Below are 16,691 nucleotides of genomic sequence, written 5' to 3'. Positions count from 1 at the left end.
ATTAAGAGAGCAAGCAGAGTTCAAGTGATAAAGCAAGCACTCACACTTTTGGGGGAAGAGGAACATAAACAGCCTTTTACTCTACTAAAATTAGCAGTGCTATTTTCCATCACAAAGAGATGTGTTTCAAAATCCAGCAGAGGCCTCCATAATTTCTTTAAAAACAATAGAAAATAAGATGAGAAACAGAAGAAACAGGTACAAAATAGAGAGGAAAGGCTGAAATAAATTTTATTTAAAACACAAAAGAATTAAGAAGGAAAGTGTACTGAAATAAAGCACTGAAGGAAAATAAGGAAAACCATCACTTTAATGTACTGTAAATACTTATTTCACTATTGCCTTTTTCTGCAATATTTTACTGATGATGCTTCATGGATCATCAATAAAGTAACACTATAGAAAAACTCTAGAATCTTATTTCCTTCTGGAGTTTGTGCTAGATTGACAGTAAGTAGTCCACGACAAAGGGGCAACCAGTTCAGCCTGAAGACACGATGCAAGAGCAAAAGGGAGAGAAAGAACTGAAATAAAAAAAAGGTCAATAATAATATGTTAACTTTGAAAGGAACACCAAGTGAAACAAATGAATAAATAATTAGTTGAAGGGTAACAATGTTTTCAAAGCAAATGGACTACTTCTGTTACTAAGAAGATAGGGCATTTGACAGCTAGTAAGAAGCAAGGCATTCAGCTTCCAAACACTAAAAGGTGAGAGTTAATATTACACTAATGAGCCACAAGCTACTGCTGGCTTGTTTTTTATTAACACTAATAAATGATCTCATAATACTGATCAGAAGTGGGTTTTTTCTCTCCACATATCTCACAAAAGATTTTCAGGTGACAAGTACTATGATACATATGGTAGAAACAAACAGCTGTGGCCACAAGGATGTTTTGTCAACTGATGATTAATATATTCAGGAAGCAATCACACTATTCATTAGTAAAAGTTTACAAACATTAAAAAGTGCATAACATTTGAAACCAACAACACAAAAATATATATAATATATATACTATATATAAAGAAAGTGACATCACCTCCTGTTAATAAAAGAAAACAAATCTTCTGACCTTGTGATTGGTGCTTGTGTGATTGCCATGGTTTACTATCAGTCACTCTCTTCACTCACCTTAGTCACACAGAGGTGTGGCTGCCCCATTTTGCAGCATTCAGCCTCATGTATGGCCTTGTTCATTGGGGCAGGATGGGGGGAAGAAAAGCAATAAGCAATAGCTACTGCAGAACAGGTTATTAATTTGTAGATATTTTAAGTTATGTCCTGGATGGACAAACTATCCTGGTATTTTGATGAAGGTCCAGTTTGGACTTTCATTTTGGAATAGCTGAAATGGGAAAAAAAGCTAGTCTTTTGGGTGCTAGATGCCAAGTCTCTCGCTTCCCTTCCCAACGCCAAGCTGAAGGCCTGTTGTAGTGAATTCTAGCACTTGGCTGTGCTGGTGCATCAGTAGCAGGCTACTGGCTAGGCAAGCTCAACAGCCTGATCCACTGAGGCAAAGGCAAGGAATAGTAAAAATTGTCCCCCTGGCTGGATCCAGCCCATGATCCAAAGTTGGACTATCCTGCATTTTAAAACCCATTTCAGAATACGTAATTGGCAATAACCTATGACAGTTATTTTCTCATGTGTAAACAAGGCCCATCTTAAACAATGTGAACCAAGAAAACCTCTAGCACCATGGAATTTGTTTGAATTTTAACCCATACAACGTTATAAATGTATTCTTAAAACTACCATAACAATAAAATGCTTGGACTAACATTTTAAAAAAATATCTCAGAGAAAGATTAAGAAATTGGGAGTAAAATTAGAAAAATGAGCAAGAATAACATAGAATATTTAATTTGAGTCTCTGATATCCAACTAACTACAGGAGAGTGGCAAAACTGTACCAAGGACACAACACACGCTCAAGTATTCACATTAACAAATCGTTTTGAAGGCTCATCTAGTAACAGATCAGAGTGTTGCTGAGTCATTTAGGTTTAGGCATAATCAGTTTAGCAGTTGACGTTTAGATCTATCATGTGCACATCACCACCTTATGCAAAAAAACAGCCCTTTCAAAACGCGTGGTAGAAAAATTCACAGTAACAGAAATATTCTTCATAAGCAGTTGAGAAGGGGCAGTGTGGAGCATCTAAGTTGTACAATACAAAAACCATTGTAAATAATAGAGCTGTAAAACAGATGCAAAGTTCTAAAAACAGTGCTTTCTTTACAGTTCTTATAATGGGCAAACACTTTGGCCAGAGAATTTTAAACTCTGAGGATCACACAAGCCTTTGCTTAAGATACACAATTAGATCCTCTGACGTTTCAAAGGCCATTTGCTACAAGATTTACCTGTTCTACTTTCTATAAGTGCTCCCATCGAGTCATTATGAAGGGATCCATCTGCTGACACTATCTCAAAAATTCAATACATGTTCAACCATTGCTAATGACAGAGGTAGAGATTCTGTCTTCTGTCACAGCTTGTACCCCCATTTTTAGCATTGTGTTGAGTGGGTTCCAGCAGTGAAGACACATGCACTTTCTTTTCTATCAGCTTGCTCATGGAAACAAATTTGTTCCTGCACACTCTTGTAGTCTGAAAACATCCAGCAGCTGCTCCACTCGGTCAAAGTCGGATGTCAGCTTTCTTGCTTTGCTGCCTCCCCTTGGGCCTCCCCGGTCTGCTCACTTGGATTTCGTTGTGCATCTCCTTCTCCTTCTATAACACAGAAGAAAAGGATGAGTAATCCACCCTAAAATAAAGAGGTCTTGCTTCCAGAACCCTGACTGCTCATCCATCAGTTTCAAAAGTAAAAAGAAATTGAAACTGAAACATGAAACCCTTCACTACTACGATAGCCATACTTTGTTTTTGAAGGCACCTCGAGAAGCAAATTCCCAGTTCCAATCACCAATGTTATTTTTAGTAAAGACCTAAAGTAATTAGAAATTTAAAAATTTAACAAAAACAGTAAAGTATTTTTAAAAATTTATTTACTATCATACTATGACAGTATAAGAGAAAAAAACCTCATTGCACCAAGTCTGAACAGAGTTCGCTATAAAAAGGTGCAACTTCCATAAAAGCAACAGCTTATTAAAGCTGTATTTGTTCAGTGTGTCTGTTTTCAGCACCATGTCCCACAGCATTCAATCCAGCTGTCTCACTGCAAACCTCAGAACGATGTGAGGAACAAAATACATCCTGTATACAAGGAATAATGTTAAGACATATGTCGTTTCTTGTATCTTGCAAGGATTCTGAGTAATTTGTACTGAACTGGCTTGACACCGTGGTTAAGAGAAGGAAATTCCATGGCTAGGTTGTAAAGATGCCTAAGCAGAGTAGTAGTGCCTTTTAACAGTAATCCATATATCTCTAGAATAAAAGTCGGGTTATTAATGCAGATATTTATTGTTTCTTCATTTCAGATCACACTGTACATCTGCAGTTTTATTTCTCTTTATAGAAATAAGCACCATAAATATGTTCTCTTTTCTGTGTAGAAGAAAGGGCACATTGCTAATGGGAAAAAGTTCTTTGCATTGCAAAGAACATTGCCAACAGCTTAGACATGAGAGTTGTGTTTCGTGCAGGCACAAGTATTTCAGGCAGGAAAATGCGTCAGAAGGCATCACGAATTATCAAATTCAACCTGACAAAAAGTTGTATGGAAAGCTGATTAAGCTATTAAACAGTGAGGTTTATTCTGTTCATTATGGGTTGAGTAATAAATAAACACTTGTTTTGCAAGGCACTTTCTCAGAAAATGATTTCTCAGTTTCATCTTTCAAATTAGAAAGGATTCCATCAGGATGGATCTACATGCAATTATTTACTATTTCCCTTTTGCCCAAGTTGTCCAGTCACTTTCTACAAACCCTCCTACATTTGTTCTGATACTGCAAAAGTCCAGATGAGTGGAATCTTGGAGTTTTGATCCTTTTTTGACTGCTCTTTCCTCCATTTATTCTAACTACTAGGAAGTTTTTATTATCCCTTATTCTAGCTGGGCAAGCCAAACTTTCCTGGAAGAATTCTTATTGAAAAAAAAAACAAACCAAACCAAAATCAAAACTAAAAAAAACCAACCAACTAACAACTTTGCAAGGTATTTGTGTATAAAAGAAAAATCATCCTGGACACAAAGCCTAAACATTTCACTATCTAAATGTTAAACATAAAGCACAAAGATTCTGAGAAAGAGCTCTAAGGTTCTAATGTACCACTTCCTAAAAGATTCTTCTCAACTCACTGAAAAAACTCATTAATCTAAATCCATTTAATCTTTAATACACTGTCTTGGTACTACATGCTTCTTCTGCTAAAGAAGAGCTCTAATCTATTAAAGATTATAAAACATGTTTACAGAAATAAATTTGCTTCTAAGTTTGGAGAATCCCAAAACTGCCAAAGCGCAGTCTTGAACTATTCTTCCTTTAAAATATGATGGGTCTCAGATCTTTAGAGTAAGACTGCAATTCTTACACAGCATTTTGAAACCAGCAGGAAGTATTAAAAACAGAAACAAAACCAAATAATAAAATATTCCAAGTCACCGTACAGTTGTGTGAGGTGGTAAGCTGGCAACGCTTACAAGTTCTGCTAATGTGCAGCTTTTAACTCATTTTTCTTCCTGTAACGTAACTGTCTCTACATGACATGGGTTCATCACTATTTCCCATGCTTACACCTAAAACATTTCTACCATGAAGTAAAATCACTTTTAATCACGATTTTCTACAGTCAGTCCTTCATTGCAGTTCTGTATGACTTCAACACACTATTATCCCCATTTTCTGTAGATGGTTGGACCACTACAACTTTTACAAGAAAGCGTCCTTTCCATTAGTGTTCTGTAGCACCTAGAAAATGAGCAGTTTGTGTTAGAGGTAAGGTCTGCAGAGACTGGTCCTCATTCTTCATTGTAGTTTCTCTTTATTGCTTCATTTAGCTATAATTACTGGTAAGATGATCTAAATACCAGGTTTTTAGGACTGCATTGGTTACCTTGAAAGTGTTTAGCAGGCTGCTGATTTTTCTAAGATCTTTCTTTTGCCTTCTTTCTTAGGATTTCTGTTGCAGTTTTCTACTTACCAGATGCACCTAGTGTTGCTTTTACTAAATTTAGATAAGATGTGTTGACACAGAGTACTTGGAACCTGTATTTTGAGGTTTGGTAAATACGTCCATTTCATAGATAATAGCAGGTTGTTAGATTGTTATGGACAAAAAAAAAACTAGGACAGCTGTTTTGAAGCGAGAGTATAATACAGTAATTATATGTATTACACATAATTATAAGTATTACAAGTAAATTCTTGATTATCTGTCTTTGGCTTATTTAAGAGGGGATTAACCAACACTCACTTCAGGTATCAGCTACTGCATGACAAATATGTGGTCTCTGAACAAGGCCTCACTGCCTAATGCCATTCAAAGCCATTCTGGTATTTTACAGGAAATATATCTGCAGGATTTTCGAAGTGAATGTACTAAACATGCCTGGGTAGTTTAATTTACGTATGTTTTACAACCACCTTTTTTATCTTTAACATCTGCATTATCCTACTCTGCCATTACTCCATGCAGTTGAAAGGAAATGTACTTGCAGTTTTGCAAGAAAATGCATGTAGCTCTGACAAGAATAAAAGAACAAGCAAAGGAAGGAATCAAAACTGGATGTCTATATTTATATAATTAGGTAGTATTTAGCATAAATTATTTGACATGCATCTCAAAAGAAATAGAATATAACCCCCCCAAACACGTGCTTTCCTCTCAATCCTGTCAGGTGTGATGCATATATGCATCCCACAAGCATTAACATATTCTGAACTGGGATTTGGCATGCAAAATATTTGTTAGCCTCTCTTGGTTTGGCGAGACATGATGGGGTAATATATTAATACTCACATGAATGCTAGGTTAGACAATATTTTTTTCAGTATTTTTGGTTTGGAGGCTTTTTCTTGGCACCTAGATGTACTAATAATAGAAAATGTAAGTACATTTTCGTTATATCTAACTGCAACTGCATAACCTCCTGAAGAAGAACCTAAGATAATTTTATGAGCAACTCTGCAATTTTCTGCAATGACTAAGTTACCCAGTCTGCAAAAGGGATCTCCAAGAACTAAACAGACTCCCGATTTATGTATTAAAAATTAGGCTAACAGTTATTTAAACCGTTCTCATCACTACAGAGCGAACTGCAGGTACAAAGTGCATATCAACATATGTCACAGGCACAAAGTCACACCCTTTTTACAGCTCATAAGAGAACACCGTTCTGGCTTATAACCACATCTTAACCTAAAATTAGGGATTGTTTGTATCTTCTAAATAGACAAGATCAAAGACAATTTTGATAACTCTAAGTTTGAGACTGAAGAAAATTAAAGCAAGAAGGAAGGTTGGTCTTATTCATTTCAAATGTCACCTACTTTCTATTTTTCCAACATTTTTCACCTATGCCCACAATAAAATAGACACACCTACACACATATTAATAAAGCTTCTCTTTTCAAATAAAAAAACACTAAGGGCCTTGCCCAGCTACAATTGCATGCATCTAGAATCTATAGGTCTTAAACTGGCAACTGCAGAAGGAATGACCTAGGATGTAGACTAGTCCAAAAGCCAAAAAAAAATAGAATTCCCCACTTGAAACAGCACTACAACCACCTGAACATCATGCTGCCCACATCTGACTGTCCTATGAAAAGTCTGCCTCTCAGAACTCTTGTTGTCTCTGAGACAACTATGTGCACAAACAGGGCAGCTGCTTAACCACAGCTGCTTCTTTCCTGCATTCATTTTCTTCTGCTATTACTAAAATAAGCAAAACACCTCTTCCTTAAGATCTGGAAAGGGCTTTCTAATATCTGTAGGATACATTCATTAACTCCCACCCATGTAACATGAAAATAATTACAGTCACGTTACTTTTTTTAATGTAAGGTCTACTGGCTCTCCTTTTTCTCCACCAAAGGTGGACAACCCTTTAGAATTTTTGGTAATATCAAAGGTAAAGTAAGATTTAGGATTGCATTGCTACTTATCACCTTAGAAGAAGGACAAAATATTAGCAGAAAGGAGAAAGAGACAATTTACTCAGAAAAAAAAAAAACCAGGTAAAACAAACAACAATGCATTGCTATTGCTCTGTCCTTTGGCAGCTGAAAAAAAATTAATTTCACAACAACCTTTCAAGCAGACACATGGCTTCTCCTTCAGGCTTCAAACTAGATACCTTCCATTAAAGGAGATTATGAAGACTTGGGTTTTAATGAAGACTTCCATATTTTCGTCTCTATATTTTCCCTAAAATTTATTCTGATATGGACCCTGACACTAGGTACTCGTTGAAGAAATACTTTTCTTTCTGTCTGTGATATGTTTTACTTGCAATAACCACCTTTTCCATTTATGAAATCTGGGATTCTTATTGTAGGTAACCCCTGTGTATTAGATAAAAAATATTTTTGCTGCTAAGGGTCAAGGGAATAATGCACGCACATAAACCATCCACTTTAGTTTTAAATAAATGTAATGAAGGCTCATAATGTACTCACCTGCTTTGTTTATATCAAGCTCTGATAACTTTAAGGCTAGTTCACTAGAGTTCCCACCTGGAGAGGACACAAGTATGTCATGTAACGCATTTCTTCTACCCGTTCTTCCTGAAGCAATAAAGTCTGCATATGTAGATTCCACATCAGTCATTGCTAACAAATATCCACATAGCAGTACCTGGATGGGAGGAAAAAAAGAAAAAGATCACCACTTAGACCACTAGACAAACAGATGGCTTTATGGAATGGGAATATAACTAGCAGGTTCTAATCATGGATTAGATTTGCTAAGCAGTAAAAGAAGATGCCTCAGTCTCGAAATTTGGAAGAATCAGAGAAGAAGCAGGTTAGAAAGCAGAAAAGCTGTGTGTATTTTATGCAATCTGTATTCAACAGCATTTTAAACAACTTCATTTTCCATGCTTCATAAAGTGATAGTACTTTATAAAAGCAATGACCTCAGCAACATAATTTCTTTATAGAGTTGTCTCTGCTTTTAATATTAGCTGGGATGTAGGAGGTAGGTAGGGGGTGGAACAAAGTTCTTTTCTGCACAAAAAGCAGAGTGTAACGAGTAAGAAAGTACAAATCGATTAAGCTTTTGCATGCAGAACGCTGTGCTGATACGCAGACTACAGTTATGATCTGTATATTTTCTTTTCTGTTAGTACTAGTTTTATAATTGTATATAAACCCCTTCAGGCTCAACTACTTTATTGTGGTGTGGTAACTGCCCCAAAGCGAACGCAATACCGTAATGTTCCTGAAATACGTGGAGACGTCCTGACACAGCAAGCAGGGCAGCTAAACTATAATGCAGAGGTTAGAAAGCAGTGCTCCGTAAGCTAGGTATAAACTCAGAATTTCCTGTCATTGGAAAAAAATTATTTGTCATTATGGAATCATAAGATGATGTGCACTAGTGTAAGATCGGCAAAAAATACTCCTATTTCAATCTCAGTAAAAGAGAGAGATTTGTATCCCTGCTGGAATATTTGCTGTAGGTCTAAGCTGTTAGAATTTATTTTTTTTTTATTAATTTACAAAATGTTAAATGCTGACTGCATTGCTTTTACTGTGGTTTCACTGGTACTCATCTAAGGTTTCCTGCAAAATGCTAGGCTACCATGCTTCAAATGTAGGTTTCCTCATGTTTTATGTTTTGATGTCATAGGGGAATCAGAGGAACTTTCTGCTAGAGCAGTACTCCAAAGAGAAGAAACTACAGAACTACTACAGAAAACCAGTACCCCCACACTTGTACGCTTCCTTCATTCCTGTGCAGTATTTTTCTGAGTTTGCATACTGCAGAGAAAGGACACAGCCACAAAGGCAACAGTGCAGAGCTGCATACAGTGTATGTAATAATAGCTTCAGCTATTATTACTAAAATAGCCAGAACTTCACATTTGCATAGAGGGCACTAATCTTTTTTAATCAGTTCCTACTGCAGATTCTGGACATTGAAGCAGCTTTAGTCAGTGCAGACATTAACAGCAGCAAAGGGTTCAGCTTTATCTCTTTAAATAAAAGAAAAAAACCCCTTCATTTTTATAAATACTTTTATTTTAAAAATAGAAACAAAAAAAACCAACAGCCAATCCTTCTGAGTCCTAAACTCTGATTAACTTCACAAACTCTATTTCTTCTTCATCTTCATTCCAGTCCTCACATCCCCAACTTCAGTTGGCTGTATGAGGGTGTACATATGATGTGTCTGAGAAGCCAAGAAAAGGGTTCTACACCATATTTTATTTAGTCTAAATATAACCATATCAAGTATCATTGCAAAACTGGCTGACTTGAGAAGAAGTTCACTGCTATCAAGCTTTGATGTCCCATGCCAAAAATGCTGAAGAAGGCTAATTTTACTCGTATGAACAACCCCCATGAAACAGGAAACCCCTTAAAAAAAGCCAAACCAACAAACAAACAAAAAAACCCAACAAACCAACAGCCAAAAAAAAAAAATCAAAAATCAATCCACAAAACCTAATGACAAACACCTACGAAAGGAAAAGAGGTCAGCATTAATTGAAAGCCTGCCAGAGACACAAAAAAAACTAATGCAGTGCCTCTTTGTTTAACAACAAAAGCTTTCAGGAGCACGAAAGCATATGCATTTCTTTCTGTGGACTGCCCTCTTACTGAAACACTGCAAGAATATTGAAGCAAATAAGAAGTTCTTTGCCCAAGGTGCAGATGTTGCAATACCAAATATATCAACCATGTAGTAATCCAGCACATAACTTGCAAAGGTGAAGTGAGGACAGTTGTAATAAGGTAAGAAAAAAGTACAAGTTTTCAGACTTATCTGACCTGGTCACTGAATAACATTCACCAAAAGCAGAAGATTAAAAGATTTTAAACAAAATTTATATTTGTTCATGTCTGTTATTGCAACTAACCTGTAGGAAAGGAAGGGCAAAACATGAAATCAATAATATACAGGCTTGGATTTTGTCACTAGTGTAGGATCAGTCCACAGTCACCATAGGTATCACCCCTGTGAAGACATTAATTTCATTTTAGCATAGGAAAAAAACCTTCACAGATGTTTTGGGGGTTTGTTTTGTTTGTTTGTTTCTTTGAATGCTGCATATGAGTTTATCAGGCCCAAAATAATAAGAGAAGACTATGAATGAGGTGGAACAAGGTGCAGGGCTGTACAGCTTGCAAAATGAGCCAGGCTGTACTCCATGAGCAATTCCCTGGATGTATAAACTGCACTACATAGAATACACCTCTGTAAGCTTCTATTGTTCTTGAAACATTCCATAAACACCAGGGGAAATCTCAAGCTTTTTAAATTTTATCTATGAAGCAAGGCATAAATCCACAGGGAAATATGCTTGTAGAGATCTTTATTTTAAATGTTCATTTTCTATAGGCTCAATATGGCATTACTAACAACATTCTGATCAAAAAAGAATGTTATCAAACATACATTTATAACACTTCCAAGTTTTCCTGCCTATCTTTTCTCCTAAATATCAAATAACATTCTGTTTTGTACTGGCATTATCTTGAGACATTACTTCATAAATATGGAACTCCACTGACATCACCCAAGAGCTCCCCTTCCAGTGGATGGCTCAATGCCCAGCAATCTGTACTTATTCACTGAACCAGTTATTAAGGAATTACCATTCACTCCAAAAAAGTCTTTTTTTTCCCCTTCAACCTCTGTGGAAGGAGCGTAATTTGCTATTAATCCTATGAAATATAATCTGAATTTCCTAAATAATTGCATTAACAGGTATTCCTGCAATAAATATTCTCATCACAGTCCCTCTAGTTCTACTAATTTAATTTTTTTTTTAAAGCTGCAAAACCAGTACTCTGCTACATGTTATTAAACTGAAACAAGAGAGCTGCAAACCTCACTGCTTCTGTCAACTGAAACAGCATACTAAAGAAAACAGCTCTGTGAGCATGAGGACTAATGAAACCTGCTGCTGCAAGATTGGGTTCCTTGGTAACTGATAAGATATTATCTCATCTGAAGTCTTCCCCAGCTGTGCTTTGTTCTTCCCCCCATGTAGAGTAACTATGCCTGATAATGGTTTAGAGTTTGCAACACAGCCCTGGGCATTTTCATATAGCATCTTGTATTTCCTCAGATTCTTAGTTTTATAAACTTCTATAAATGTGGGTATATCAGACTTCTGTCTCTTTCCCCTCCCAACTCCTTCTTCCCAAAGACAGTTGTGCTGAAAATTATTTGGAAGTACTTAAGGAATTACAAAGGATAAGAATGGTGGGCACAGTTGCTATCTTGGATTTTAGCCAGTGTATCAAAATATGTCTGTACTATTACACAAACTGCTACACCTGCAAAAGGCCTCCTTCTACAGGCTATGCAAACAAAGAACTTTTACAGGTAAGCATCATAAGGGGTGGAATTAGTATCCAAAGAATGCAGAAGGAGAAAAGGATGCCAAGGGTAGGTTCAACAAGGCCAAGTGCTGTGTCCTACACCTGAGTCGCAGCGCTACAGGCTGGGGGTAGCATGGCTGGAAAGCTGCTCAGCAGAAAAGGACATGGGGGTGGTGGTCGACAGCAGCTGAACAGGAGCCAGCAGTGTGTCCAGGTGGCCAAGAAGGCCAACGGCATCCTGGCCTGGATCAGAAACAGTGTGGCCAGCAGTGTGACCAGGCCAGTGATTGTCCCCCTGTACTTGACCCTGGTAAGGCCAACCTCGAGTGCTGTGTCCACTTCTGGGCCCTCCACTTTAGGAAAGATGTTGAGGTGCTGGAAGCAAGTCCAGAAGAAGGCAATGAATCTGGGGAAGGGTCTGGAGCACAAATCTTATAAGGAACAGCTGAGGGAGCTGGGGTTGTTGAGCCTGGAGAAGAGGGTGAGGGGAGACCTCATCACCCTTTACAATCATCACCCGAAAGGAAGGTGTAGTGAGTTGGGGGTGAGTCTCTTCTCCTAAGTAACAAGTGACAGGATGAAAGGAAATGACCTCAGCTTGTGCCAGGAGAGCTTTAGATTGGATATTAGGAATACTTTCTTCACTGAAAGGGTGATCAGGCATTGGAACAGGCTGCCCAGGGAAGTGGTCAATCACCATCCCTGGAAGTGTTCAAAAGACATGTAGATGTGGCACTTAGGGGCATCGTTTAGTGGTGAACCCAACAACTGTTGGGTCAGCAGCTGGACTTGATGATTTTAGAGGTCCTTTCCAACCTTAATGATCCTATTAGAACAGTATAATTTAAGAGGTACAGAAAGAATCGATATTTGTGTTTTCAGAAGTTTACCAGACTACTCCTTAAACTCCACAATTCAGTTTGTGCTAAATTTTCCATTTGCACACTGTATATAACAAATGTTATCTCACAAGTTCCTTAAGATAACGGTCAAATCTCTATAATTAAAAAACAAACAAACAAACAAACCCAACACAAAACCCCACAAAACATCTAAAAAGTTAGTGATGGTTCACAAATGTAATCCCAATTGAACTGCACTCCATAATAATTCAGTGAAACCCAGTATTACACAGTGCTATTGTTCTCCCATTTGGGAGGGAAACTAAAAAAATTATGTGGCATACCAGCATGAATTAAATCAGTGTCTATGCAGTTTATGGGTTAGAGGTGTCTAGGGTTGTTGAAATTAGCCTGTTACAGGGACTAGATACCAAAAAGAAGCCCAAAGGAAAAGAAGCCCACCTTCACTAATTGGTATTCATTATTATTTTTAAAGAAGACAGAAAAAATGCAGGCATTTGACACGCAGCTTGTCTATGGAATTTGGCATGTGCTGTTGCCTGAGACAAGGGAGTTGCCATTGCCATTTTTTCGGTAAACCTGCAGTGTAAGGCTAAGACGTATGATGCTTTAATGTTTACACCCCCTCTTTCTCCATGTGTGCTTAATGGCAGCATAGAATAAGGGATTTTCAAATAAAACTCTCCCAAGCTTTGGCTGCTAGATGTTGTACCACGATCAGCACATTATTTAAATGTAATTATCTATATTCAGCTTCCATAAGGGAACAAAAAAAAAAAAATTGTCATTTAATAGCAAGTCTGATTTAGAGAAGGTGTATAATTATGCTTTTAAAATAAATTTTGGTTCCAAATCTAGCCTTAAGTTAGAGACAGGACTACAGGCCTCTTTCCAGTGAGGATAAAGATCTATTCCACAGCAACCTGTACCTAGATTTCTACCTCATGCATGATCTTCTGTATTGAAAGCAGAAAGAATTTAACAAAAGTATCTTTCTTCCACAGAGATTATATTTATTGTGCTATACAATAGTTTGCTTTAGCACAGATACAAATGAGCTGGAAAACAGCATTAACCCTTCAAAGCCAACTAAAAGAAATATAAATATTCATGCCAGTTACCAAGCTAGGCATATTTTACTCTGCACTTTGAAAATCCCTCATGTAGTTTTGTCTGTCTGGTGTGTCCAAAATGACCAGCTCTGCAAAATAGTGATGTAGAACAGGTCACTTACCTCTGACAATTAGCATACTTTTACAGCAAACATACTATATGTAGCAATCCTAGTACTATTAAGATCTTAATGGAAATTAGTGGGCAATTCAACTAGTTAAACAGTGAGACAGAACAAAGAAAATTACCACCTGAGATATTTTTACCAGAAAAAAAAATTAAGCTCATTTAAATTTGCATAAAAAAAGCACTATGAAGTTAAGATATTCTTCGGCTCATAACCTACACAAACAGATCATTCACAAAGACAGTTAATAAGTTTTGCTTATCTAAGTTGCAGTTTACCTAAAGAGATCTACAGAAGTACAAGCCAAATAGTTGCATTCTTACCATGTCCTTGCTCAGGCAAATTTTATTATGCCCATGATCATAATAATTTGGTTTCTCATCTACCACTTAATTTGTTTTATCAGTTTTATCTTCCACTGTTCCATAAAATTGGGTGGTGAAATAACAGTAGCAAATAATAGTAAAAAAGCAAACATAATCAATGAAGAAATACTAAAGAGAACTTGGTTCTATAATTATAAATAACAATACATGTTTTGATATCTTGAAATTCATACCCTATGGAGGAAACTAATCATGACATTTAAGTATCCACATAGGGATACTAAGTTAGGGAACAGAAGAGGGTGACCTAAAATCTATCATCACTATTCACTGCCTAAACTAAAGAGAACACTGAGTGGCAAACAAAATGTGTTTATGAAAAGAGGCATCTATTGCTGTGTGATTTTTTTACTTGCAGTTTGTGAATTAACCTCTTGGCTTGTGAAGGGAAGGACAGAGTTAAAGCACTACTTTTTAGGATGCTCTGATACTTTCTATGAACAACTAAATCCATTGCTATAGCACCTCATAATCATAGAGGTAGATAAGGGCCTCGAGCCAGATGGGAACCTTCAACCCCCTCAAGTGACACACATCTGGCAGCCCTGCTGAGCATTCTCACATCCATCTGAACTGTAGGGAGGTTGATGTTTTAAGGTTGTAGGAGGGTGAGGCCAGGTATGCAGCACTGCAATTCATTTGTTTAGAATGCTGTAGTGCTCTGAACCAAGGAACACAATTAACACAATACTGAACAAATACAGTGTTTTGTTCAATAGGAACGGTTTCAGCCTTTGCAGAAAGCCTGTCCACTGTGGTCTTTATATGCCAATCCAGCAGCACTCCTTACAGAACAAAGAGATGAAATAAGCTCAGGAACAGTAAGACAACACAAGATACACACCTCAACATGAAAAACGGGCTCTTCCTCAACTGTTGGATTACTGGAAAAGACCAGTATATTGAGGATTCATAACTGACAGGCAGCTTGCAAATGCTTTGTGCAGAAACAAGACTTGCTGCAGAAACACGAAGTCTGCAGCAGGATGTTTAATAGAAGGGAGGGGAGTGGGTGAATATGTGTGGGCTTTGCTCGTGAAGCATTCCCGTATCTTCCAAATCTTGCCTTTAATTCAGGATTCACGCTATAAGCAAGTTTGTTCTCTGAGACACTTCTGTCAATAGTACCAGCATTCACATCCAACGCTTCAAAGGTATTGATCAGCACAGGTCTCATTAGCTGAGTCTGATGTCTGTTTGTTAGAGAACTTGATATAAGCACCGTAGAAACTATTTTTGCAACATCCACATCTCTGTTAGTCACTGCTAAATACAATGGCCTGCATATGGCCTCATGGGGGAAAAAAGAACAAACCACCGCTTAGAAGTCTGCAAACATTTTAGGCCAAATTGCTGCGAGCCACTGTTATCCTCACAAACAGTTTTCCACTGAAAAAAGATATAGGTTTAGCAAACTTTTAACTCAGATTTTACTGGCTAAACATCCCTAAGTAATTTACTATAGTTGTTGCAATTCCTAACAGCAAACCTTGAAGATTCATGCTCTTTATTACAAGCCAAGAAATGTAAACTATTTCTTCTATATTAATATATGCCCAATTTGATAAAATACATAGCTTTGTTTTGCTAGGGTAAGAGCTTGCTCTTCATTTTTTTAAAATGTCAGTAAAGGTAAGCAAGAAGATATTAGCTAGCACTGCCAAGACTTACCTTTGTATGTGCTGGGTTGGGGGAATACGATGAAATTACAAAACCACAATATGGCTGTGAGGAATCAGATTTCAGGTGAGGAGATACCATCCAAAAGGGTCGGCAGGACAAGACCAGAAATTAAAAAGAAAGCACATGGAGATGGGAAGGAAGCAGTGCCTTAGATATTGCAAGAGTTCGGTTACAGAAACCAGTTTACAATGAAAAAGCAAGATGGGTGGACTCTTCCAGCTGCTCTACCAAAAGGCTCTTGGTGGGCTAAGTTGACTCAAGGACTTCATGTGGCCACTAATTTAAATTCAGGGCTTGGCTCCCCCATTGCAATGGGTTGCTCCCATTCCCAAGTCAACTACAGTTTGCATTGACAAAATGTTCTGCATTCTGTCAATTTGACTGATGTGTTTACAGCATCTACAACAGCAGTCTGCAGGTAACAAAAGCCTTTGAAAGGGAAAGTATGCAGTTAGAACACCAAAAAGAAAATGTGTAGATAACAGTATCATGACAGCATTTATAACAGGAGGATGCACCAGCATTTTCATGAGGTTTCTTCCAGACCTATTTGTTAGGATTCTTCAGTGTTTCAGTACGATATGTAGTCTGGCTATAAGGTATTCAAGATATCTAAATTCTCCACAGTGTAGCTACCCTTAAACTCTTCCTTAGTATTTAAAAAAACAACTGTCCCCCTCCAAGGCACTTTCCTCAAATCTTTAGAACAATGTAAGCTACTAGACAGAAGCAACATTTTTTTTGTGTTACATATCTTTTCAACAGTTTCTGGTGGAGTAGCTCAACTGTTTGCATGTGACTACCTTTTAAAATCATGCAGTCATGACTCATCATGAAAGTGTGTGTTGCAGCATCCAGAACAGAAGAGCTTGAGCTTATTACTGTTTCTTCTTGGGCAGTGGCAAAAACTGCAGTGGAAGGAAAAGGTTTCCTTTTTTTTTTTTTTTTTTTTTGACAGCAAGACCAACCGCAACTGTATGTTTCCAAATATTAAATACTGGTTCCTAGATTTGCTTTTAATAAAATAGATTACCCT

The 16,691-nt window shown here is 37.3% G+C and overlaps 1 protein-coding gene across 1 annotated transcript in view; it reads right to left on the bottom strand.

The window, feature by feature from the left end:
- Positions 1-206: 206 nt before the first annotated feature.
- PKIA (cAMP-dependent protein kinase inhibitor alpha) overlaps positions 207-16,691 on the bottom strand; it is a 42,871-nt gene continuing 26,386 nt past the window's right edge. Inside the window, exons 2-3 of the mRNA XM_027886178.1 lie at positions 7,605-7,782; positions 207-2,745 (exon numbers count right to left, since the gene is read on the bottom strand). Coding sequence (XP_027741979.1) covers positions 2,666-2,745; positions 7,605-7,755 — 231 coding nt within the window. The 5' untranslated portion in view covers positions 7,756-7,782 and the 3' untranslated portion in view covers positions 207-2,665. The remainder of the gene's footprint in view (positions 2,746-7,604; positions 7,783-16,691) is intronic.

This window comes from Empidonax traillii, unplaced genomic scaffold (genome assembly GCF_003031625.1).
Source record: "Empidonax traillii isolate 1590-97213 ecotype Southwest subspecies unplaced genomic scaffold, ASM303162v1 scaffold181:size1721324, whole genome shotgun sequence".
Lineage (NCBI taxonomy): Eukaryota > Metazoa > Chordata > Aves > Passeriformes > Tyrannidae > Empidonax > Empidonax traillii.
The sequence above is the reverse complement of the archived record's forward strand: the minus strand, read 5'-3'. Positions and strand labels throughout refer to the sequence as shown.